Raw genomic sequence first — 18,840 nt, 5'->3', positions numbered from 1 at the left:
AGAAGATAAGTTTGGACGGATGCCTGGTTAGCTCAGTCTGGGGAGTTAAGCATCTGCCTTCAGCTCAGGTCATGATCCCAGGGTCCTGGATTTGAGCTTTGCTTCCGGTTCCTTGTTGGGTGGGAGATCACGTCTTCCTCTCCCTTGCCCCTCCCCCTCACTTGTGCTCATTCCCTCTCTCTCTCAAATAAATAAATACGATTAAAAAAAAAAAAGTTTAGGGGCACCTGGGTGGCTCAGTGGGTGAAAGCCTCTGCCTTCGGCTCAGGTCATGATCTCAGGGTCCTAGGATCGAGCCCTGCATCTGGCTTTCTGCTCAGCAGGGAGCCTGCTTCCCCCTCTCTCTCTGCCTGCCTCTCTGCCTACTTGTGATCTTTCTCTCTGTGTCAAATAAATAAATAAAATCTTAAAAAAAAAAAGATAAGTTTGGAAATTGATGTTTTTGTGACAGTAGCAATAAATTTGAAAATGTAGTAAGTCTTCAGAATTAGTGCCAAATATCATTAAATACCTGTTAAGAGGATGATGATTTTAGAATATTTTCAGTATAATAGAAATGACATAGCAAAGGCATAAGAAAAAATATGTAATGCCAAGATTTAGCAACCTTCTCTAAAAGTAAAACTTAAACATCTAAGATATTTTTCATAAGGTCTAGGTATTCAGTGCTTGTGATTAAGTTAACAGCCTGGTGGTCAAGTCCGCCCCTAGTATCTTCTGGAACATAAAAATTTCTTAGGGGCACTTGCCAAGGTACAAACAAACTAAATAACACACTACAAGCTCAAAGCCTTTACATTCTGGAGGTGTGTGATGAGATAAAGTGTCTTCAAAATAGCCCAAGTGTATGAATTTCCTGTTCAAATTTTAAGTGACACATTGATGAGAAATCTACTTTTTCCACTATTGCCTCACTCCGCTCTCACAGGGCCAGCAGTCTGTGAAGACCACAGATACTGTCTGTTTATAAGAGTAACCTGGTCTCCCACTGGAAGATGCCCGACTCTCTGGTCAACAGAAGGTATGTGTCACTCCTCTGCTGTCTCTCTCTTAGCCGCCTCATTTGCTGGTAGATTACAAATGCTGAATAAGATATACCTGAATAAGATATACCTGAGGTACAATTAATATACAATCAAATCACAGAGAACATTGGTATATTTATTCCAACAATTCAAGGTGAGAGACAAGAATGGATATGAAATATCTTGGAGAATTTCCTAAAATATTTGAATTCTTACCTGTAGAGAAGTAATTAATAATATATGCATGCACATAATTGTGTTTGCAGATCAATGTAATTTCAGGTGAAAGCCATAAGCATCATAAAAAGGAACACTTAACTTGGATTTGTCAGCAGTTATAATTATACATATTATTTTATATTTTATATTTTATTTTATTTATTTTATTTATTTATTATATTTTATTTTATTTTATTTCATATTGTTAATATGAATCCATTAAATCATAATGGTCAAATACAATTCCTCATACATTTGTTTAGATGAATGAAAGCAATTTGATTTTTCATAAAATGCAAGATGATGTACCTTCTGCAAATGTTAATTTAAACTTAACTACAAACATTCAAAAGACTTTTTTAAAAACATACCCAAACTTGGCAAAAAAAAAAAAAATGATATTCAATACTGAAAGACACTCCTGTCTAATGAATTTTGTTACATAGTCTAAAAGGTATGAATGCTTTATATGCATTATATTTTATTTTAATTCACATTTTAGATTAGTAGAAACTAGGTAGTTAGACACGAAGTAACTTTATAAAGATCACACTTTGTAAGTTTTGAGATCCAGGAGTAATTTCAGATTTCACTTATTACAGAACTCATTGATTGAATTATGAAATTACACTTCTTTGCTTTATTAGAATTTTTTATACAAGTAAACTTGTCCACATTGCCTTTGACATTCATAGATCTTTCTGTGGTTTGTACCACCAGTGGTCTTCCATAAATGATCTACACTTTTATTTATCATTTATGATTTCATATCTTTATCATTAAATCAATTGTCAACTTCTAGTATTATACAAGCACTTTTAAAAAATATATTTTGGATGGGGCGCCTGGGTGGCTCAGTGGGTTAAGCCACTGCCTTCGGCTCAGGTCATGATCTCAGGGTCCTGGGATCGAGTCCCGCATAGGGCTCTCTGCTCAGCGGGGAGCCTGCTTCCCCCTCTCTCTCTCTGCCTGCCTCTCTGTCTACTGTGATCTCTCTGTCAAATAAATAAATAAAATCTTTAAAAATATATATATATATTTTGGTCTTTGCTTTCAATGTTCAGATTTCCAGTAAGTTTAGGATGTCATGTAATATTTTTCAACATATAAAATCTTTCTTTTAAAATTAAATGATTTCTAGAACTCCACAGTTATTCAAAGTAAAAATTCATTTGATAACACTGCACTACCTTTTAGTAAAGAATTGTAAATCCGCCAATAACAGGCATATACTACAGGAAAATCCTGTATGTGCTAACACTAGTATTCTCAATCTTAGACCACTCAATTTTTAACCAACGTGGATTTAAAAGTTGTCAAAAAAGTTGGTACAGCATTTTTTATACAAGTTTTTAATTTTAACCCAGTTATTCCACTATCATTGAAAAGTTCTATTGAATCTGACCTTACATTGATAAGGACAGTATTATTTCTGAATTCCTTTCTTCTTCCCTAATTTATTGCTTTACATTACTCCAACCAGTACTATTGTGTCAAACATAGAATACCATCGTAAAAACAATGTATTCTATCATGATATGCTTCTTTAAAGCTCTAAGGAAATTAGTACCAAATTTTACATTGCTCAACAGCAAATGAATGCTATCACTCACCACACACTCCACCCACTGTGACTGTCCCAGCAATCTTGTCATCACATGCACTATTCATCTAGTCCTTCAGTACAGTCCCACTCAGTCCTGTGCCTGACACCACGCAGCTGCAGAGATGAATAACCAAGGAGTTACCTATGCAGAACTCAGTCAGATTAAGGGTTCAAAAAGACAGCAAGTGAAAGCTAAGGGCACTAAAAGTCCCATTTCAGAAACTGAGCAGGAAATAACCTATGTAGAATTAAGTCTTCAAGATGCTTCAAATCTTCAAAATGCTTCTCAGGATCCTCAAAGGAACAGCAAGAACTCCTACTGTAAAGGTAAAACATGTAATACACAGAGTATATCTGTAGTATAATGTACTATGATGTGCAACTAGGCTGCAGAATGCAGAGAATGAGTAGGGAATGATCTTCTGTATTTTTCATTTCTGAAGATCTGAGCTTGAAGTAGCAATATAGTGTAATTGATATCTGACGACTAATTTTGTTCCAGCCTTGCTATAATTTGTAATCTTCACCAACATCTCCTGGGGTAATAAATTTACTATAAATGCAGTGGTATATTCTGAAAAATGATTATAACAATAGATACAAGTTTGGGGTCCAAATTTTTATATGTGACTCCCTGTGCATTGTTGGTCCTAAAAGATAATTTCTGCCAGCCCTTTCTCAGTGTTTTCATTTCTCTTCCAACTATTTACCTTCATGTCCAGGAAAGCTCATTGCTGGGATCCTGGGAATCATTTGCCTTGTCTTGATGTCCACAGTGGTCAGAACAGCTGTTATTCCCTGTAAGTGTTTGAATGGCTACAAGGGAATTTTTCACTTTAATGATTATCAGTACCTTGAAATATTGCATAATATTATGGTATTGTATTATCTCACTTTAATGCATGTATGCTCTCAGTGTGGAATGGTTACTCTGAATTTTTCAAAGTTAGAAAGTACAGAATAATTGTAGAGAGTATTACACACATATTCAGATTTCATAGCTCAAAGACAAGTTATAGGAGAGACCTTATGGAGATATACAAGTTAATTATTGAGATTGGTTAAATCAAATACTGTAAAATATAGTGAGGTTTGTTCCTTAGGTTTTTGAAATATTTTCCTCCACATCTTCATTATTTTATTAACTTTTTTTAGTAAGTCAATTTTATTGCAGAACTTTCTCATTCTAAATAATAAACCAAATTTCAAATTAAGAAACTCACATCATTATGATTTATTTACTTAATATTAAAGCTTTTGTGAAGATTACTTTAATTTTTCTAGTTACTGAAGTAATGGAGCAGAACAAAACACTCCTGGGAACAAGGATCCAAAAAGGTACGATAATTTTCCGAACTCTGATATTAACATAGTTTTCTATTTTATCTCTATCTTAGACAAGGAAAAGATAATAATAGATTCTTTGGGGGAAAATAAATTAAAAAATCATGTAATAAAGTTTCAGAAATAATGATTATAGGAGAATATTACTTCTAATGTAACAATCAGAAGAAATATTCAAATTCCCATATCCATTGTTACCCATTACCTCAAATTTCCTCCTGCTATAGCAGGGATAAGGGATAAATCTAAAATAATGGTTTCCTCCAGTGAGTCTCATGACATGGAGAGATGGAAATTTTTGGGTGTTTGCTCTATATGAACACACAAATTAGGGAATGATTGGCTAACCATTCTCTGTTGAGTGTGTGTAAGTATATTTTGTCCTATTTATACCATCCTAGGTATACAAGAATATGTCATGCACACATATATGTATACATAGGTGAGCATGTTAATTAATTTGAATTTGTTAATATTCAAAATTCTTTTGGATGACATCTCATAATCTTTCTCCAGCTTATCACTGTTGTCCGAAAGAGTGGTTTACATATTCTAACAATTGCTATTATATTAGCACTGAAAGAAAATCATGGAATGAGAGTTCAGTGTCCTGTGATTCTAAGAACTCTAAACTGCTTTCCATAGATGATGAAGAGGAAAGGGTAAGATTCAGATGTTTCCATTTTATTAAGAGCTTATCAGTTAATATTATAATATTATACTTGTAGAGTTCATCCATAGTTTTACATTTGTGTTTGTATTTATAGTTAATTGTTATTGTTTTAAAGTCTACTAATGTTCCATAGTTTGACTTTAAATATTTTACTTATATTTTATACTGTTAATGTAGATTTGATAAATTCATCTAGCTTTTCATATAAAACTGCTTCTCTATATGCTGTTTTGCCTAAATTAATCTTTACTATTTAATCTTACCACACATCACAGAAACTAAGCTCTGGCTATGAAATTGATCACAAAGGAGCTAGAACCACATAATTACAAATCAGATCCTGAAATAGAAGCTTAGATCCTTTATTAGCCCTGCTAATTTTCATATTATGAAATATCTTTGCTTATTTTTGGACTTTATATCAATGGACTCATGCAGTGTGCAATTTAAATTGCCTCCTTTCACTTTCACATGATATTTGTAATCCATCTCTGTTATCAATTTGTCTATAGTTTGTGAATGTTCACTGTTTCTGTCTTATATGAATATGACCTTTTAAAATCTATTCTCAGAGGCCCCTGGGTGGCTCAGTGGGTTAACGCCTTTGCCTTCGGCTCAGGTGATGGTCTCAGGGTCCCGGGATTGGGCCCCACATCGGGCTCTCTGCTCAGCGGGGAGCCTGTTTCCCATTCTCTCTCTGCCTGCCTCTCTTCCTACTTGTGATCTCTCTCTGTCAAAATAAATAAATAAATAAATAAATAAATAAATAAATAAAAAATAAAAATAAAATAAAATAAAATCTAGTCTCAGAAATTTAGTCCTTTTAGTATGTGGGTATCATTAACAATTATTTTATGGAAAGCCTTTCCTTGTCTTTTTTCACACATTGTATGTATAATAATTTATGCATAACTATGTAGTAGTCATGTATTTAGGCATATAAATATAAAAGGCATATAAATATAGTAGTAATATATTTAGCCATATAAATACAGTAGTAATATATTTAGGGATACAAATATTACATTTATCATCATAAAATACAAATGTAGAACTATAACTTTATAACTGTATTTGTGTTTAATTATAACACCCTTTTCTCTAAGGATTAGAATGAAATTGCATGGTCATAGTTATGTGTGTTTTCAATTTATTAAATTATTCCAATGTTTTTCTAATGTATTGTGTAATACACATTTTATCAAATAGTACCTTGGTCCAAAATTCAGTAGTCTCAGAAAAATTAATTCAGTAGTCTCAGAAAAAATAATTCAATAAGTTCTGGTGGTCCTATAACAGTACTATTTTTCTGGGCCATGAATCATTAGGATATTATCTTTTGTGAGGATGAGAAGTCCTCTATTGTGTCTCTTGCCCATTTTTCCTAGATGATGTCTTCTTTTCATTTCTTAGGAGTCCTTGTCATATTTTAGATATGGGCTCTTTTTTGAGTTTATAAGATACAAATATATTTTGATGCAGTGACTTACATTTTTACTCTCATATTGGCGTTTTTAACCACCAATATTTATTTATTTAATATTTTATTTATTTATTTGAGAGAGACTGACACACACACAGTGGGAGCAAGCATGAACAGGGGGAGGGGCAGAAGGAGAGGGAGAAGCAGACTCCTGGGCTGAGCAGGGAGCCCAACAGGGGGCTGGATCCCAGGACCCTGATCACGACCTGAATTGAAGGCAGCCACTTAACCAACTGAACCACCCACATGCCCCAAGAACAAAAATTTATTAATGTAACTCTAGTTCAATTTATCATTTGGGTGTTAGTGATTGTTTTGGACTTATTTCAGAAATTAGTCTAAATTAATGAATATAATTGCCTATGTTATTTTCTAGGATTTACAGTTTTCTTTATTTCTTTATTTTTTAACTCTTAAATAGGGTTTATAACCCATTGGGAATTTATTTTTTGTGATGCTGTGTTTGTCATACTGTGAGATAATAGATTTTTTGATGAATAATACAGTTAGTGTCTAAAAATTCTCTCTTTCTAGCATGCCTTTTTTCCACTATTTTGACTGGAGAGAAAAAACATCTTGGGACTTTTGTCTGTCCTCATTGGTGCCCGTGGGTAGGCAACCTCTCTGTCACCAGTCTGGGATATGTGAGGGAAAGAGAAATTCCAGGGAACTCACCACCATATTATTTCTTGGGTCTAGAGTACCTGGTTCTGTCAGCTTTCTTATCACCTATCTGAATCTTCTTATGTTGTCTTTATATACTGTCCAGGGGGTTCAGCTGTACTTGGTGGGAGGAATAGTGAAAAGTTTATCTTCTCTATCTTTCCAGAACCAGAAGTCTGATTTGTAGTGGTTTTAATTTGTATGTTCCTAAGACTAATAGTGTTGAACATCTTTTTGTGTACTCATTTGCCATCCATATAATGTTTTTTGATGAAGTTGATTATTGAAATGTTTTGGTTACATTTTTAATTTTTGTAATTATACTTTGAGAATTCTTTATGTATCCTGGCAGCCAGTCTTTTATGAGATTATGATTTGTAAATATTTCCTCTGAAGTCTATGATTTATCTCTCTTTTCTCTTCAAAGAGTGGAAATTATCCTGTTGAACTACACTTCACCAATTTGTTCTTTCATGGATCATGTTTTTGTTGTTCTACTGTCTGCCCAACATTAGGTCATGCATTTTTTCTAACACATATTCTTGAAATCTTATCATTTACATTTATGTATGATCAATTTTAGCAGTTTTGTACATAGTATAAAGTATGTATTTATTAATAATATTTGATACTCCATTCTTTCCACAATATTTTTTGAAAAGACTATACTCCCTCCACTGAATTACTTGTATTTTTGTTGAAATCTACTTTCCATATGCGTAGATATAAATTTTGCACTTCTGATTCATTAAGATCTTCATTTATTTTTATGTCAATTTCATACTTTAAAAACCATCCTTTTTTTAAACATTGGGTTTATAGTAGTTCTTCCAGAGTTATATCTATTCTAGATCTTTGCATGAATGTTTCCTACTTATTTTTATCTTGCTAAAGATATTTTTTAAAATAAGAGTGAATATTAATTTTATTAATTGTCTTCTGCATCAGGGAAATCATTTCATTTGATCTTCTTTACTCTGCTAACATGATGAAGTATGACTATGGAATTTCAAATGTAAATCCAACAGGGTACTGTTTCAATAAATCTACCTATGTCATAGTCTTTTATTTTACACATTGTCCAAATCTATTTATGAATGCCACAAACATGTAATTTCCTTTTTTTAGCGTTCCCATCAAAATGCACATAATGCATATTTTATTAGCCCCTTTTTTCTACCCTCAAGGGTTTCTTTTTGGTGTTCAATTAGCATTACATTTTTCCTTATTCATAAACATCTAAATATTCCATAACTGAGTGTGAAAAGCTTTCTGAATGACAGATTAAATTGTTTTAGAATTTGTAACAACACTTCTGGTATTTTTATTTCTTTTTGTTTTTGTTTTCACAAGGTGAATTTGGTAGAATTTTTTCAATTTTATGTCAAGTTTTAAATATGTTTGCATATTTTCAAAATAGTCTCTTATGGTAATTTTATTGTGGCATAATGTACATACAGATGGATGCAATTTTACGTGCCAAAAGATGCCAATAGATGGCTGCATTTTCAAGAGTCACCATCACGTGGAATGAGAATACGAATATTACCATCACTACAAAATGTCCCTTTCATGTTCTAATCTGCATTTAAAAAACACTTCACATAAATGGAATCATACAGTATGTATTCTTTCTTTCTTGGCTCTTTCAGGGGAAGCAAAACTTGTGCAATTCATCTATATAGTTGCATGAGGTTTTCAATTGTCCAAACTCATTTCTGTTCCATTGTCTGATTCTACTAAAATTTATTCATCCATACTACTGCTGATGCTCTTGGATATTTGGGAATTGATCCATTTGGGGCTACTGTGAGTTATTCTACTATACATAATTCAGAATAAGTTTTCAGCTAAATATACGTTTATCATTTTCTTCTAGTCTAACTTTAATTGGCTTTTCTCTGAATAGCTTCTTGAGAAGGTCATCAGGCCTTGCATTTTATAACATTCTTCCTTTTGAGTAGAAATGACAAAGCTTCACATTGTCTCTAAACACCACTTTAGTTCCACTCTAAAAGTTTTGATATAGCCTCAGTTTAGTATCATCCACTACAAGATATATTCACAGATTTCATCTTTGAACTCTACATTTTTCAGAAGTATACCACTTTTCCATAAGTTTGAAAATTGCCCACAATTCTTTCCTTTGTTTCTTCTAATTTAATCCTTTGTCTATTACTTTAAATATCTCCATTCGTCAAAATTTTGATCCTTATTTATGACCTAGACCCCTTTCTCCGCTTGTCAGTTATGTCAGGCTTGTTCCTACTGCTTGGATAATCTTCCATAGACCTCCTGATTTTGTGACTAGCTGTTCTCTCCCTAGTAATGGAACAGCTTAACATGTTGAAATGTTTCTTTTAATTTCTAATAATATATCTTGTTTTTACAGTTACCTTGTCTGATACTAGAATAGCTATTTCTGCTCACTTATGGGCTGACTGTAGGGTAGATCTTTTGTTATCCATTTTTTACACCTATTTGTGCCTTAGAGTCTAACGTGTGTCTGTTACAGAAAGCATGTAGATCTTACCTTTTCATTTGGGAGACAATTTCTATCTTTTGATTGAAATATTTATTTAACTCATATGAATATCTTTAATGGGATAGTTGGGGTTGGGTCTGCCATTTTGCTACTTATTCTATGTCTGTGTCTTGATTTCTTCTTCCATGTTGCCAGACAACTTTTGTATTAAACGTGTTATTTTAGTGTTCCATTTTAATTCCTCTATTTTTGTCTTAGCTATATTCTTAAGTTATTTCCTTTGTAGGAGCTGTAGGTATTACAAATATATCTTTTGTTTGTTTTTATTAACTAAAATATACATATAACATTGTATAAATTTAAGCATACAATGTGTTCATTTGATACATTTATGTATTAGAGTATGATTACTAAGATAATGCTAGATAACACTTTTCTCATGTTATGTATTTATCGTTTTTGTGGGTATTGAGAGCAGCAAAGATTTAGTCTTACCAACTTTGAAGTTTATAATACAGTAATGCTGACTATAATCACTAAATTGTGCATTAGACTTCCAGAACTTATTATCTACTAGTTGTTAGTTTGTATTCTTAAACATATCCCCAATTCCCCCTACCTCACAGCCTCTGCTAAACAACATTCTGTTCTTTGCTTTTACAAGTTCACTTTTTTGAATCTCTATGTGAGTGAGACAACAGTATTTGTCTATCTCCATCAGACTTTTGTCACTTACTATAATATCTTCAAGATCCATCAATTTGTCACAAATGGCATGATTTTCTACTTTCTCTTGTCTGAATAATATTTCAATATGCATAAATATATTTGTGCATGCTTGTGTATATGTATATATATTGTAATTCTTTAATTATTTATCTGTTGACAGATGCTTAGGTTCCTTCCATAACTGGCTATTGTGACTAATGTTGCAATGAGAATGGATATGCAGATATAACTTTGAGATGATTTCAGTTCTTTTAAATATATACATAAGAGTGGCATTACTGATTCTTACGGCAGTTTTACTTTTAATTTCTTAAAAACCACCACACTATTATCCATTTGGCAATACAAATTTACATTTCCTTCAAGGGACTTCCTTTTCTTTTCTTTTCTTTTTTTTTAACCAAACCAGAAAAAAAAACTTTAGTATATTGTTTTTAAAAATCCCTTTTAGGACATATTTGTTGCATCCCATTTTTTTTGTTTTGTTTTGGTTTTGTTTTTAATTTTTTATTTCTTTTCAGCTTAACAGTATTCATTGTTTTTTCACCACACCCAGTGCTCCAATCAATCCGTGCCCTCCCTAATACCCACCACCTGGTTCCTCCAACCTCCCACCCCCTGCCCCTTCAAAACCCTCAGGTTGTTTTTCAGAGTCCATAGTCTCTCATGGTTCACCTCCCCTTCCAATTTCCCTCGACTCCCTTCTCCTCTCCATCTACCCTTGTCCTCCATGTTATTTGTTATGCTCCACAAATAAGTGAAACCATATGATACTTGACTCTCTCTGCTTGACTTATTTCACTCAGCATAACCTCTTCCAGTCCCGTCCATGTTGCTACAAAAGTTGGGTATTCGTCCTTTCTGATGGAAGCATAATACTCCATAGTGTATATGGACCACATCTTCCTTATCCATTCATCTGCTGAAGGGCATCTTGGTTCTTTCCACAGTTTGGCGACTGTGGCCATTGCTGCTATAAATATTGGGACTTCCTTTTCTTGACATGCTCACCAAAATTAGATAACTCTTACCTTTTTTTAAAAGACCCTAACAGGTGGGGCACCTGGGTGGCTCAGTGGGTTAAAGCCTTTGCCTTCGGCTCAGGTCATGATCCCAGGGTCCTGGCGTCGAGTCCCCTGTCGGGCTTTCTGCTCTGTCGGGATCCTGCTTCCTCTCCTCTCTCTGCCTGCCTCTCTGCCTACTTGTGATCTCTGTCTGTCAAATAAATAAATAAAAATCTTTAAAAAAAAATCCTAACAGGTGTGAGGTGATATTTTATTGTGGTTTATTGGTATTTACCTGATGACTAGTGATTTAGAGCACCTTTCACATATCTTTTGACCTTTTGTATGTCTTCAGAAAAATGTCTTCTCAGGTCTTTTGCCCATTTTTTTTTTTTTGCCCATTTTTAAAATTGCATTATTTTCTTTATTTTTACCACATTGTGTGAGTTCTTTATGTATTTTGTATATTAGTCCCTTATCTGATATATAGTTGATAAATATTTTCTCCCGTTCTGTGCATTGTTCTTTCCATTTTTTAAAATTTTTTCCCTTGCTGCTCAGAAGCTCCTTAGTTTAATGCAGTCCTACTTTTTTATTTTAGTTTTTGTTGCTTATGCTTTTGGTGACTTATCCACAAAATCATTGCCTCTACCAACATCCAATATCCTTATCCTTCAGCCTCTACTAGTGATTTTATATTTTTATATTTTTATATGTTTTTATGTTACTTATTTTTGTCTTTTTTTTCAGCTTTAAGAACTCACTTTAACGGGCACCTGGGTGGCTCAGTGGGTTAAGCCTCTGCCTTCGGCTCAGGTCATGATCTCAGGGTCCTGGGATCCAGTCCTGCATCAGGCTCCTTGCTCAGTGGGGAGCCTACTTCCTCCTCCCCCTCTGCCTGCCTCTCCGCCTCCTTGTGATTTCTCTCTCTGTGAAATAAATAAATAAAATCTTTACCAAAAAAAAAGAAAAAAGAATTCACTTTAACATTTCCGTAGGGCAGGTCTAATAGTTAAAATTTCTTCTGACATGTGGCATTAACCAACCACGCCTGGGATCATGCTTCTCCTCTCCTCTGACTGCCATCTTGGGTGAGCGTTAAAACTTTGACATGCTATCCTCGGAGATGCTGGAAAAGTCTTTATCTCTTCTTCAATTCTGAATTACAGCTTTGCTGAGTGAGGTGTTCTTGGTTGACAGGTCATTTTCCCATTGATCACGTTAAACATATCATCCCACTCTCTCCTGTGTCATCCACGGGAAGAAGTTCTTGCTGAGAGGATCCTTTTTGGTGTCTGGTTTGGCATGCTGACTTCAGAGCTCTCAAAGCAGTATTGGAGCTGTCATTCAGGTTCAGGTACCAATGGAAACACCATAGCAACTGCTTGTTGGTGCCCAGGTCCACTTGCTGTGGCTGTGGCACTTGGGTCTGGGGTGGAGACACGTGCACATATTCCCTGGAAACTGGACTTGGGTCTCAGGGGCTCACCATGTGACTCTGTAGCAGTGACATGGGCTCTCCAATGACAAGATTCATTTGGGACGTGAGGCTGTGGGGCAGGGTGTGGTAGCAGCATAGTCTGAGGACAATAAGTAGAAGTTTCAATTCTGTCCCAAGTAGCAGTCACAAGATAGCAGCAACATGAACCAGTGGTGCTTTTTTCAAATCATGTGTCAGGACCCAACGAGCTGAGCATAGAGCTCTAGCAGTCTAACCCCCAGTGACAGTTCAAAGCTGTGACCTGGGAGCTGAAAGTGTGTCTTGGGATGCAGCAGTACAGTACCACCAATGAGTACTCAGAACCCTGCTAAGGGACCTACAAGATGGGGCTCAAGGCAGTGCGAGTTTGGCCCTAGCAATGACGGGTCAGAGCCTTGAGCTTCCATAGGTGGAGGAAAGAGTCCAAGAAGCAGCAACCTGGGGTTTGCAATGGCAGTTCAGAGTCCAGGCCTGGGATGGGGTTGTGATTCAGAGCAGCAGAAGCACCATCTACAGTGAAGACCCAGAACCATGACATGGAACCCGATAGGTGGGGCATAACATCATGGCGTTTCATCCATGTTGTAGCATGTGACAGGATTTCCTTCCTTTCCAAGGCTGAATAATATTATATTGGTATGTGTATACTATGTTTTCTTGATCCATCCATCCGTCAGTGGACATTTGGGCTGCTTCAACCTCTTGGCTCCTGTGAATAATGCTGTAGTCAGCATGGGTGAACAAATATCTATTTGAGATCTTGCTTTCAATTCTTTTATATATTTCCTATATATGTGGAGTTACTGATTCTATGTTTCAATTTTTGAAGAAGTTCCATGCTGTTTTTCATATTTTCATAATAGCCCACCAATATATATTCCCAACAATAGTGTATTGGTAAGACTCCTAACCAACACTTTTTTTTAATAGTATACATCTTAAGGAGTATGAGGAAATATCTCTTAGAAAATTTGATTTGCATCTCTCTGATAACTAGTGATATTGAGCATCCTTTCATATGGTTTTAACCATTTGTATATTTTCTTTGGAAAAATCTCCATTTAATTCCTTTGCCCATTTTTAAATTGGGTTATTTAGTTTTTGCTGTTGTTGTTACTAACTCATATGATTCCTTATATATTTTGTATATAAATCCTTTGTTTGATATATGATTTGCAAGCATTTTTTTTCATACTCTGTCATTTCATTCTCTTAATCATGCCCTTTGAGGCAGAGAAACATTTTAGTTTAATGTAGCCATTTGTCTACAACGGACTTTTCCTTTGTGGTCTTTGCTTTTGATGTCATATCAAGAAATCATTGCCAAATGCAATGTTTTCCCTCCCCCCCCCCATATTTTCTCCAAGGAATTTTACAGTTTTACATCTTGTGTTTAGGTATTTAACCTGGTTTGAGTTAACTTTAGTATATGGTATAATTATTGGCCTCCAATTTCATTCTTTTATATTGGATAATCAGTTTCCCAGCACCGTTTGTGAAAGATGCAGTCCCTTCCCTATTGAATGGTCTTGGCATGCTCATCAATAATGATCAGACCAAATACACATAGTTTTGCGTCTGGGTATATTTTTAAATTATTGTTTACCTGGGGAATTTAGGGTTTCATGTATCTTCATCTTGCTGATGTTATCCCCCTGCAATCTGAAATACTGTGCCAGGCAGATAGGGATTCTGTGGTAGATAATGTGGTCTAATGCTGTTGGAGGTGGAGGATATTATCACCTATTCCCTGATCTTCACATTGATTCAAGTCACTTCATGATCCATTCTGTTCCCTCAGGGATATTTGTTTGTCTGTGGTTTGGAAGTGTTCTTCAGCCATTTCATTATGATGTCTTTGTTGTGGATTTCTATGTGCTCTACTAGTAGTTTGCTAAGCTCCTGGTGTCCAGGAGTATTTTTTTAAATATTTGAGACATTGTTCAGACATTCTGCCCTAGGATTGTTTTTTTCTGTTGTTTTTTTTTTTCTTTTTTTCTGCCTCTGCTGTCCTTCTCAGTTTGAATTTAGACCTATGATAGTTTTCTTGATACTATTTGAATGTCCTGAACGTTGTTATTTTTTCTTTTTTCTTTCTCATCCTATGGGATGAATAAATTCTGTTACTCTTTTGACAATATGATCAATTTTTTCTACTGCATCACAAATTTTCTGTAGTGCCAATACAGTGAATTTTTCATTTGAGGTATGTATTTATAAACAGGATTTCTGAGCTCTAGTTGCATATTTTTTTTAAAGATTTTATTTATTTATTTGACAGACAGAGATCACAAGTAGGCAGAGAGGCAGGCAGAGAGAGAAAGGAGGAAGCAGGCCCCCTGCTGAGCAGAGAGCCCAATGCGGGGCTCGATCCCAGGACCCCGAGATCATGACCTGAGCCGAAGGCAGAGGCTTTAAGCCACTGAGCCACCCAGGCACCCTCTAGTTGCATATTTTTATTTCTCTGTTGATAATTCCTACTTGACTTATTGCTGCCATAATATTTTCATTTAATTATTTGAACATAGTTTTCTTTATAATTTACATAGATTTTTAAATATTACTTTAAAATAGTTTTTTTCAAATAAATTTAACATCTTATCCCCATACAAGTTTCCACAGACCTTATTTTCCCTTAGTATGGAAGACATTTTCCAGTTCCTTTCCATTCTTTTTCCTCTTGAAGATTTTGTTTATCTATTTTAGAGAAAGAGAGAGTGAACACATGCAAGCAGGGAGGCATGGAGTGGGAGTGAGAATGACTCTGAAGCAGATTGCACTGACTGTGGAGCCTGACAGGGGCTCAATTCCACAACCACAAGATCATGACTAAATAAAACCAGGAGTCAGACACTTAACTGACTGAGACACCCGGGCACCCCTCCCAGTTCCTTTTCGTGTCTTTTTAAATTTTTTAGGTAGAATTTTTGATAATATAGTTTAGTACGTATGCATTCTATTTCATTTTTCTTTGATTTATTATTTTTGAAACTTGCAAAAAGTTTGCTGCAAAATCTTCTAAGTCCGCCTTTTTCTTTGATTTATTATTTTTGAAACTTGCAAAAAGTTTTCTGCAAAATCTTCTAAGTCCGCCTGCTGATGGGTCTGCCCAGTTTTTCCAAATTCTTATTGTTTATTTTTATTTGGGGGCCAACATTCCTAGGGCTTGCCCTTGTGACTTTGTAGCTTAGATGTCAAACACTAATTTTTTCCAAAGACTGTGTGCAAAGACTGAAATCAGTAGAGCTTCCACCATCTGCCATGTGATGTGTGTGCATGTGCACGTGTGTGTGTGTGTGTGTGTGTGTGAGAGAGAGAGGGAGAGAGAGAGAAGGGGGGATTGCTCATAACTTTACTATCAGTTCTGAAGCCTCCTTCTGCTCCTATTTTCTACTGGGTTCATCTTGGTATCCTCTTCCTATCTGCATATATATATTTTTTCCATCCACCAAGAGTGTGTAGAGAGTTCTTGTCAACTCTTCCGTTGTACCCTCAGTAACAGAATCTTAAGTATTTAGGGGAGTCACAGTGTTTGACCACAACATCTGACTAGTAAACATATGGGTTTTCTTCATTTGTACCAAAAGAAATTATCACTCTGAGCTGAAAAGTCAATGGGCTATTTCAGTCCCTTATCTACTGCTAATTGAGTCTGTGGCACCAACACCATTGCTTTCTGCAGCTTCTCCAAATTGTGGACCTACAAGCTTCTGTCTCACTGAGCTACGGTGGGCAGGTAGGGAAGCAAGGGAGCAGTGCTGGGCAAGAAGACTATAGATGTGCTTTTTCTTGCTTGAATCACTAGGAGTGATTTTCAATGATAAATATTTCATAAAATATTGTTAACCTTTGATCAATATTTAGAACCCAGAAATTGTTGCCTTTGTAAGTTTGTCCTCTCTGCTCACTCCTACTATGATACTCTTATAATGTGTCCAGTGTGTAACATTATATGATAGTTTGATAGAATATCAAATGATAGAACATTATAGGATAGTTTAAAAGATTCTATAAAGTAAGAAAGAGTTAAATTTGTTACTATGAAGTTCAAATGACTATGAGCTTTTATTTGACTTCTAATAAAATTTGCTTTCTCATAGTGTTTGTTGGATGTCTTCATTCATTCTTCATGGATTAAAGGCTCCCAGAAAAGTCACGGTAATTCATCTGTGTGGCCAGAAGACTCACCTTCCTTTTCCAAAGGGTAAGTTTCTTGAGAACATTTATATTTCATGACTTAAAAGAATTGCTCTTACAAAGAAAAATAGCAATATGTGAACAACTATATAAAAACAATCATTGAGGTGTTTCTATAGAAAAATTATATGGGGCATATTCATATTTAGAGGTATAACTATTTGTCAAAATAAATTCTTTATTCAACAGAATATTATGTTATATATTGCTAAGATTAATGAGATACAATTCTCTGTATTTCAGGTTGTCAGTATCTTCAGAGAGTGACAAGAATTGCCCATTTTTTGATTTTGACTCAAGAAAATATTCTTTTGACTCCTGTATAGAAACGAAAACATATGTTTGTAAGCATCAGGCATATTAGCCACTTAATTTTGGTATAATGCTGTCTCACCATCTTAAAAAAATACCTCTCTCATTTCTTTGAAAGCCAATTATTTCCTCAGAAAAATTTCTGAAATTATTTTTTTAGAGCAATTTTAGATTAACAACAAAATTAAGAGGAAAGTACAGAGTTAGGCTACATTGTCCCTGTATGCACATGTGCCTGGCTTCTCCCATTATCATCATCACTCACTAGAATGGTTCATTTGTTACCAAGGAGGAACTTGCAGTTCACTTCATAATCACACAAAGCCCAAAGTGTACCTGAGGTTTCCCCCTTGGTGTCATAGAACTGTTTTTTCCATCTTAATTTTATTAATGTAAATAATATAAATAGTCAGGTACAAATTATACATTTCTTAAGTTTTTGGTATTTGTTAAATCATAAATTACAAATTATAATATCAAGCACTGTTACTATAAAGTTCTCACCAAGGTAAATAATTCCACTCGTATTTCCAAATGAGTTGATTTCTCATAGCCCTTAAAGGGACCGCAAATGACAACCCAGGGTGGCAATGTTATCAGTCAGAATTGAGCCAAGAGACAGAAACCAGAGGAAGATTGGTATAAACAATTATTATCTATTTGTAAGGGAAAGCCTACTAAGAGGAAAGGCTGCTAATATAAGGAAAATTATAAGATATCTTAGAGTAAAAGGAAAGTACCCAAAGTAGTGAACACTGAGAAAGACAGATCTGCTCTCTGAAGATGGGATTTAGATATTATTGAAGACAGTGCGGCCACATACAGCTTCATGGCAAACATGCTCATTACATTGGCCTGGGACAAGGCAGCTCCACAGTCCACAGGCTGAATGAGGTGAGGATAGATCTCAGGCTGTGACTGGCAGGAAGGAAGAACCCCTTTTAGGAGGCACAGAGTAGAGAGAAGGAAGCTGTGACTGGGACTGGCTACAAAACTTGCTGGAGGTTGAATACACAGGACGTCCTGCGTGCATGCTGTTGGCAACAAAGCCATAGCAGCCAAACACCATGAAACCAGGAAGAAGAGCCCTTTCTGCTGTGTCTCTCCATTGCCTTTTACCAACAGAACTCAACTTCATATGAGCTGGCAAGGAAGAGAAGTTGATGGCACCTAGCTCCCTTATCTGAGAACAGGGCACTGAGGGATGTCTCGGATCATGATCCCAGGGTCCCAGGGTCAGTCCCACAGAGGGTTCTCTGCTCAGCAGGTAGCCTGCTTCTCTCTCTACCCCTCCCCCTGCTTGTGCATGCTTTCCCTCTCTTTCATTTATAAATAAACAAAATATTTTAAAAATTCTTTGAAAATAATTTAAATTTATTCCTCATTCAACCATTTATAGTTTGGCGGTGTTTCAGCTGATATAGGCTGAGCATGTATGAACTTGACCCCAGACTACAGATTCAGTTCAGATCTTTCTTACACATTTTATTCTTAGAGGAGTGAGGTAAAAGGTGAGAGACCTTTTATAACAGAGATTAGTACCTCTCAGAGGAGCCAGTAGATGTGTCCTTTTTCTAAGTTAATATTTTAATCAATATTTTATTTTTTTAAGATTTATTT

The 18,840-nt window shown here is 35.2% G+C and overlaps 1 protein-coding gene across 1 annotated transcript; it reads left to right on the top strand.

The window, feature by feature from the left end:
* The first annotated feature begins 934 nt into the window (after positions 1-934).
* LOC308347949 (NKG2-A/NKG2-B type II integral membrane protein-like) lies at positions 935-18,569 on the top strand. Its single transcript, XM_080811794.1, has 6 exons — positions 935-1,021; positions 3,573-3,650; positions 4,135-4,188; positions 4,711-4,856; positions 16,812-16,915; positions 17,152-18,569. Exons 2-6 carry the CDS (start codon positions 3,617-3,619, stop codon positions 17,270-17,272), a joined length of 459 nt encoding a protein of 152 aa, XP_080667920.1. The 5' UTR covers positions 935-1,021; positions 3,573-3,616; the 3' UTR covers positions 17,273-18,569.
* Positions 18,570-18,840: the final 271 nt, after the last annotated feature.

Source organism: Martes martes (assembly GCF_963455335.1).
Source record: "Martes martes genome assembly, chromosome: 8".
Lineage (NCBI taxonomy): Eukaryota > Metazoa > Chordata > Mammalia > Carnivora > Mustelidae > Martes > Martes martes.
This window is presented reverse-complemented; position numbering and strand designations above follow the sequence as displayed.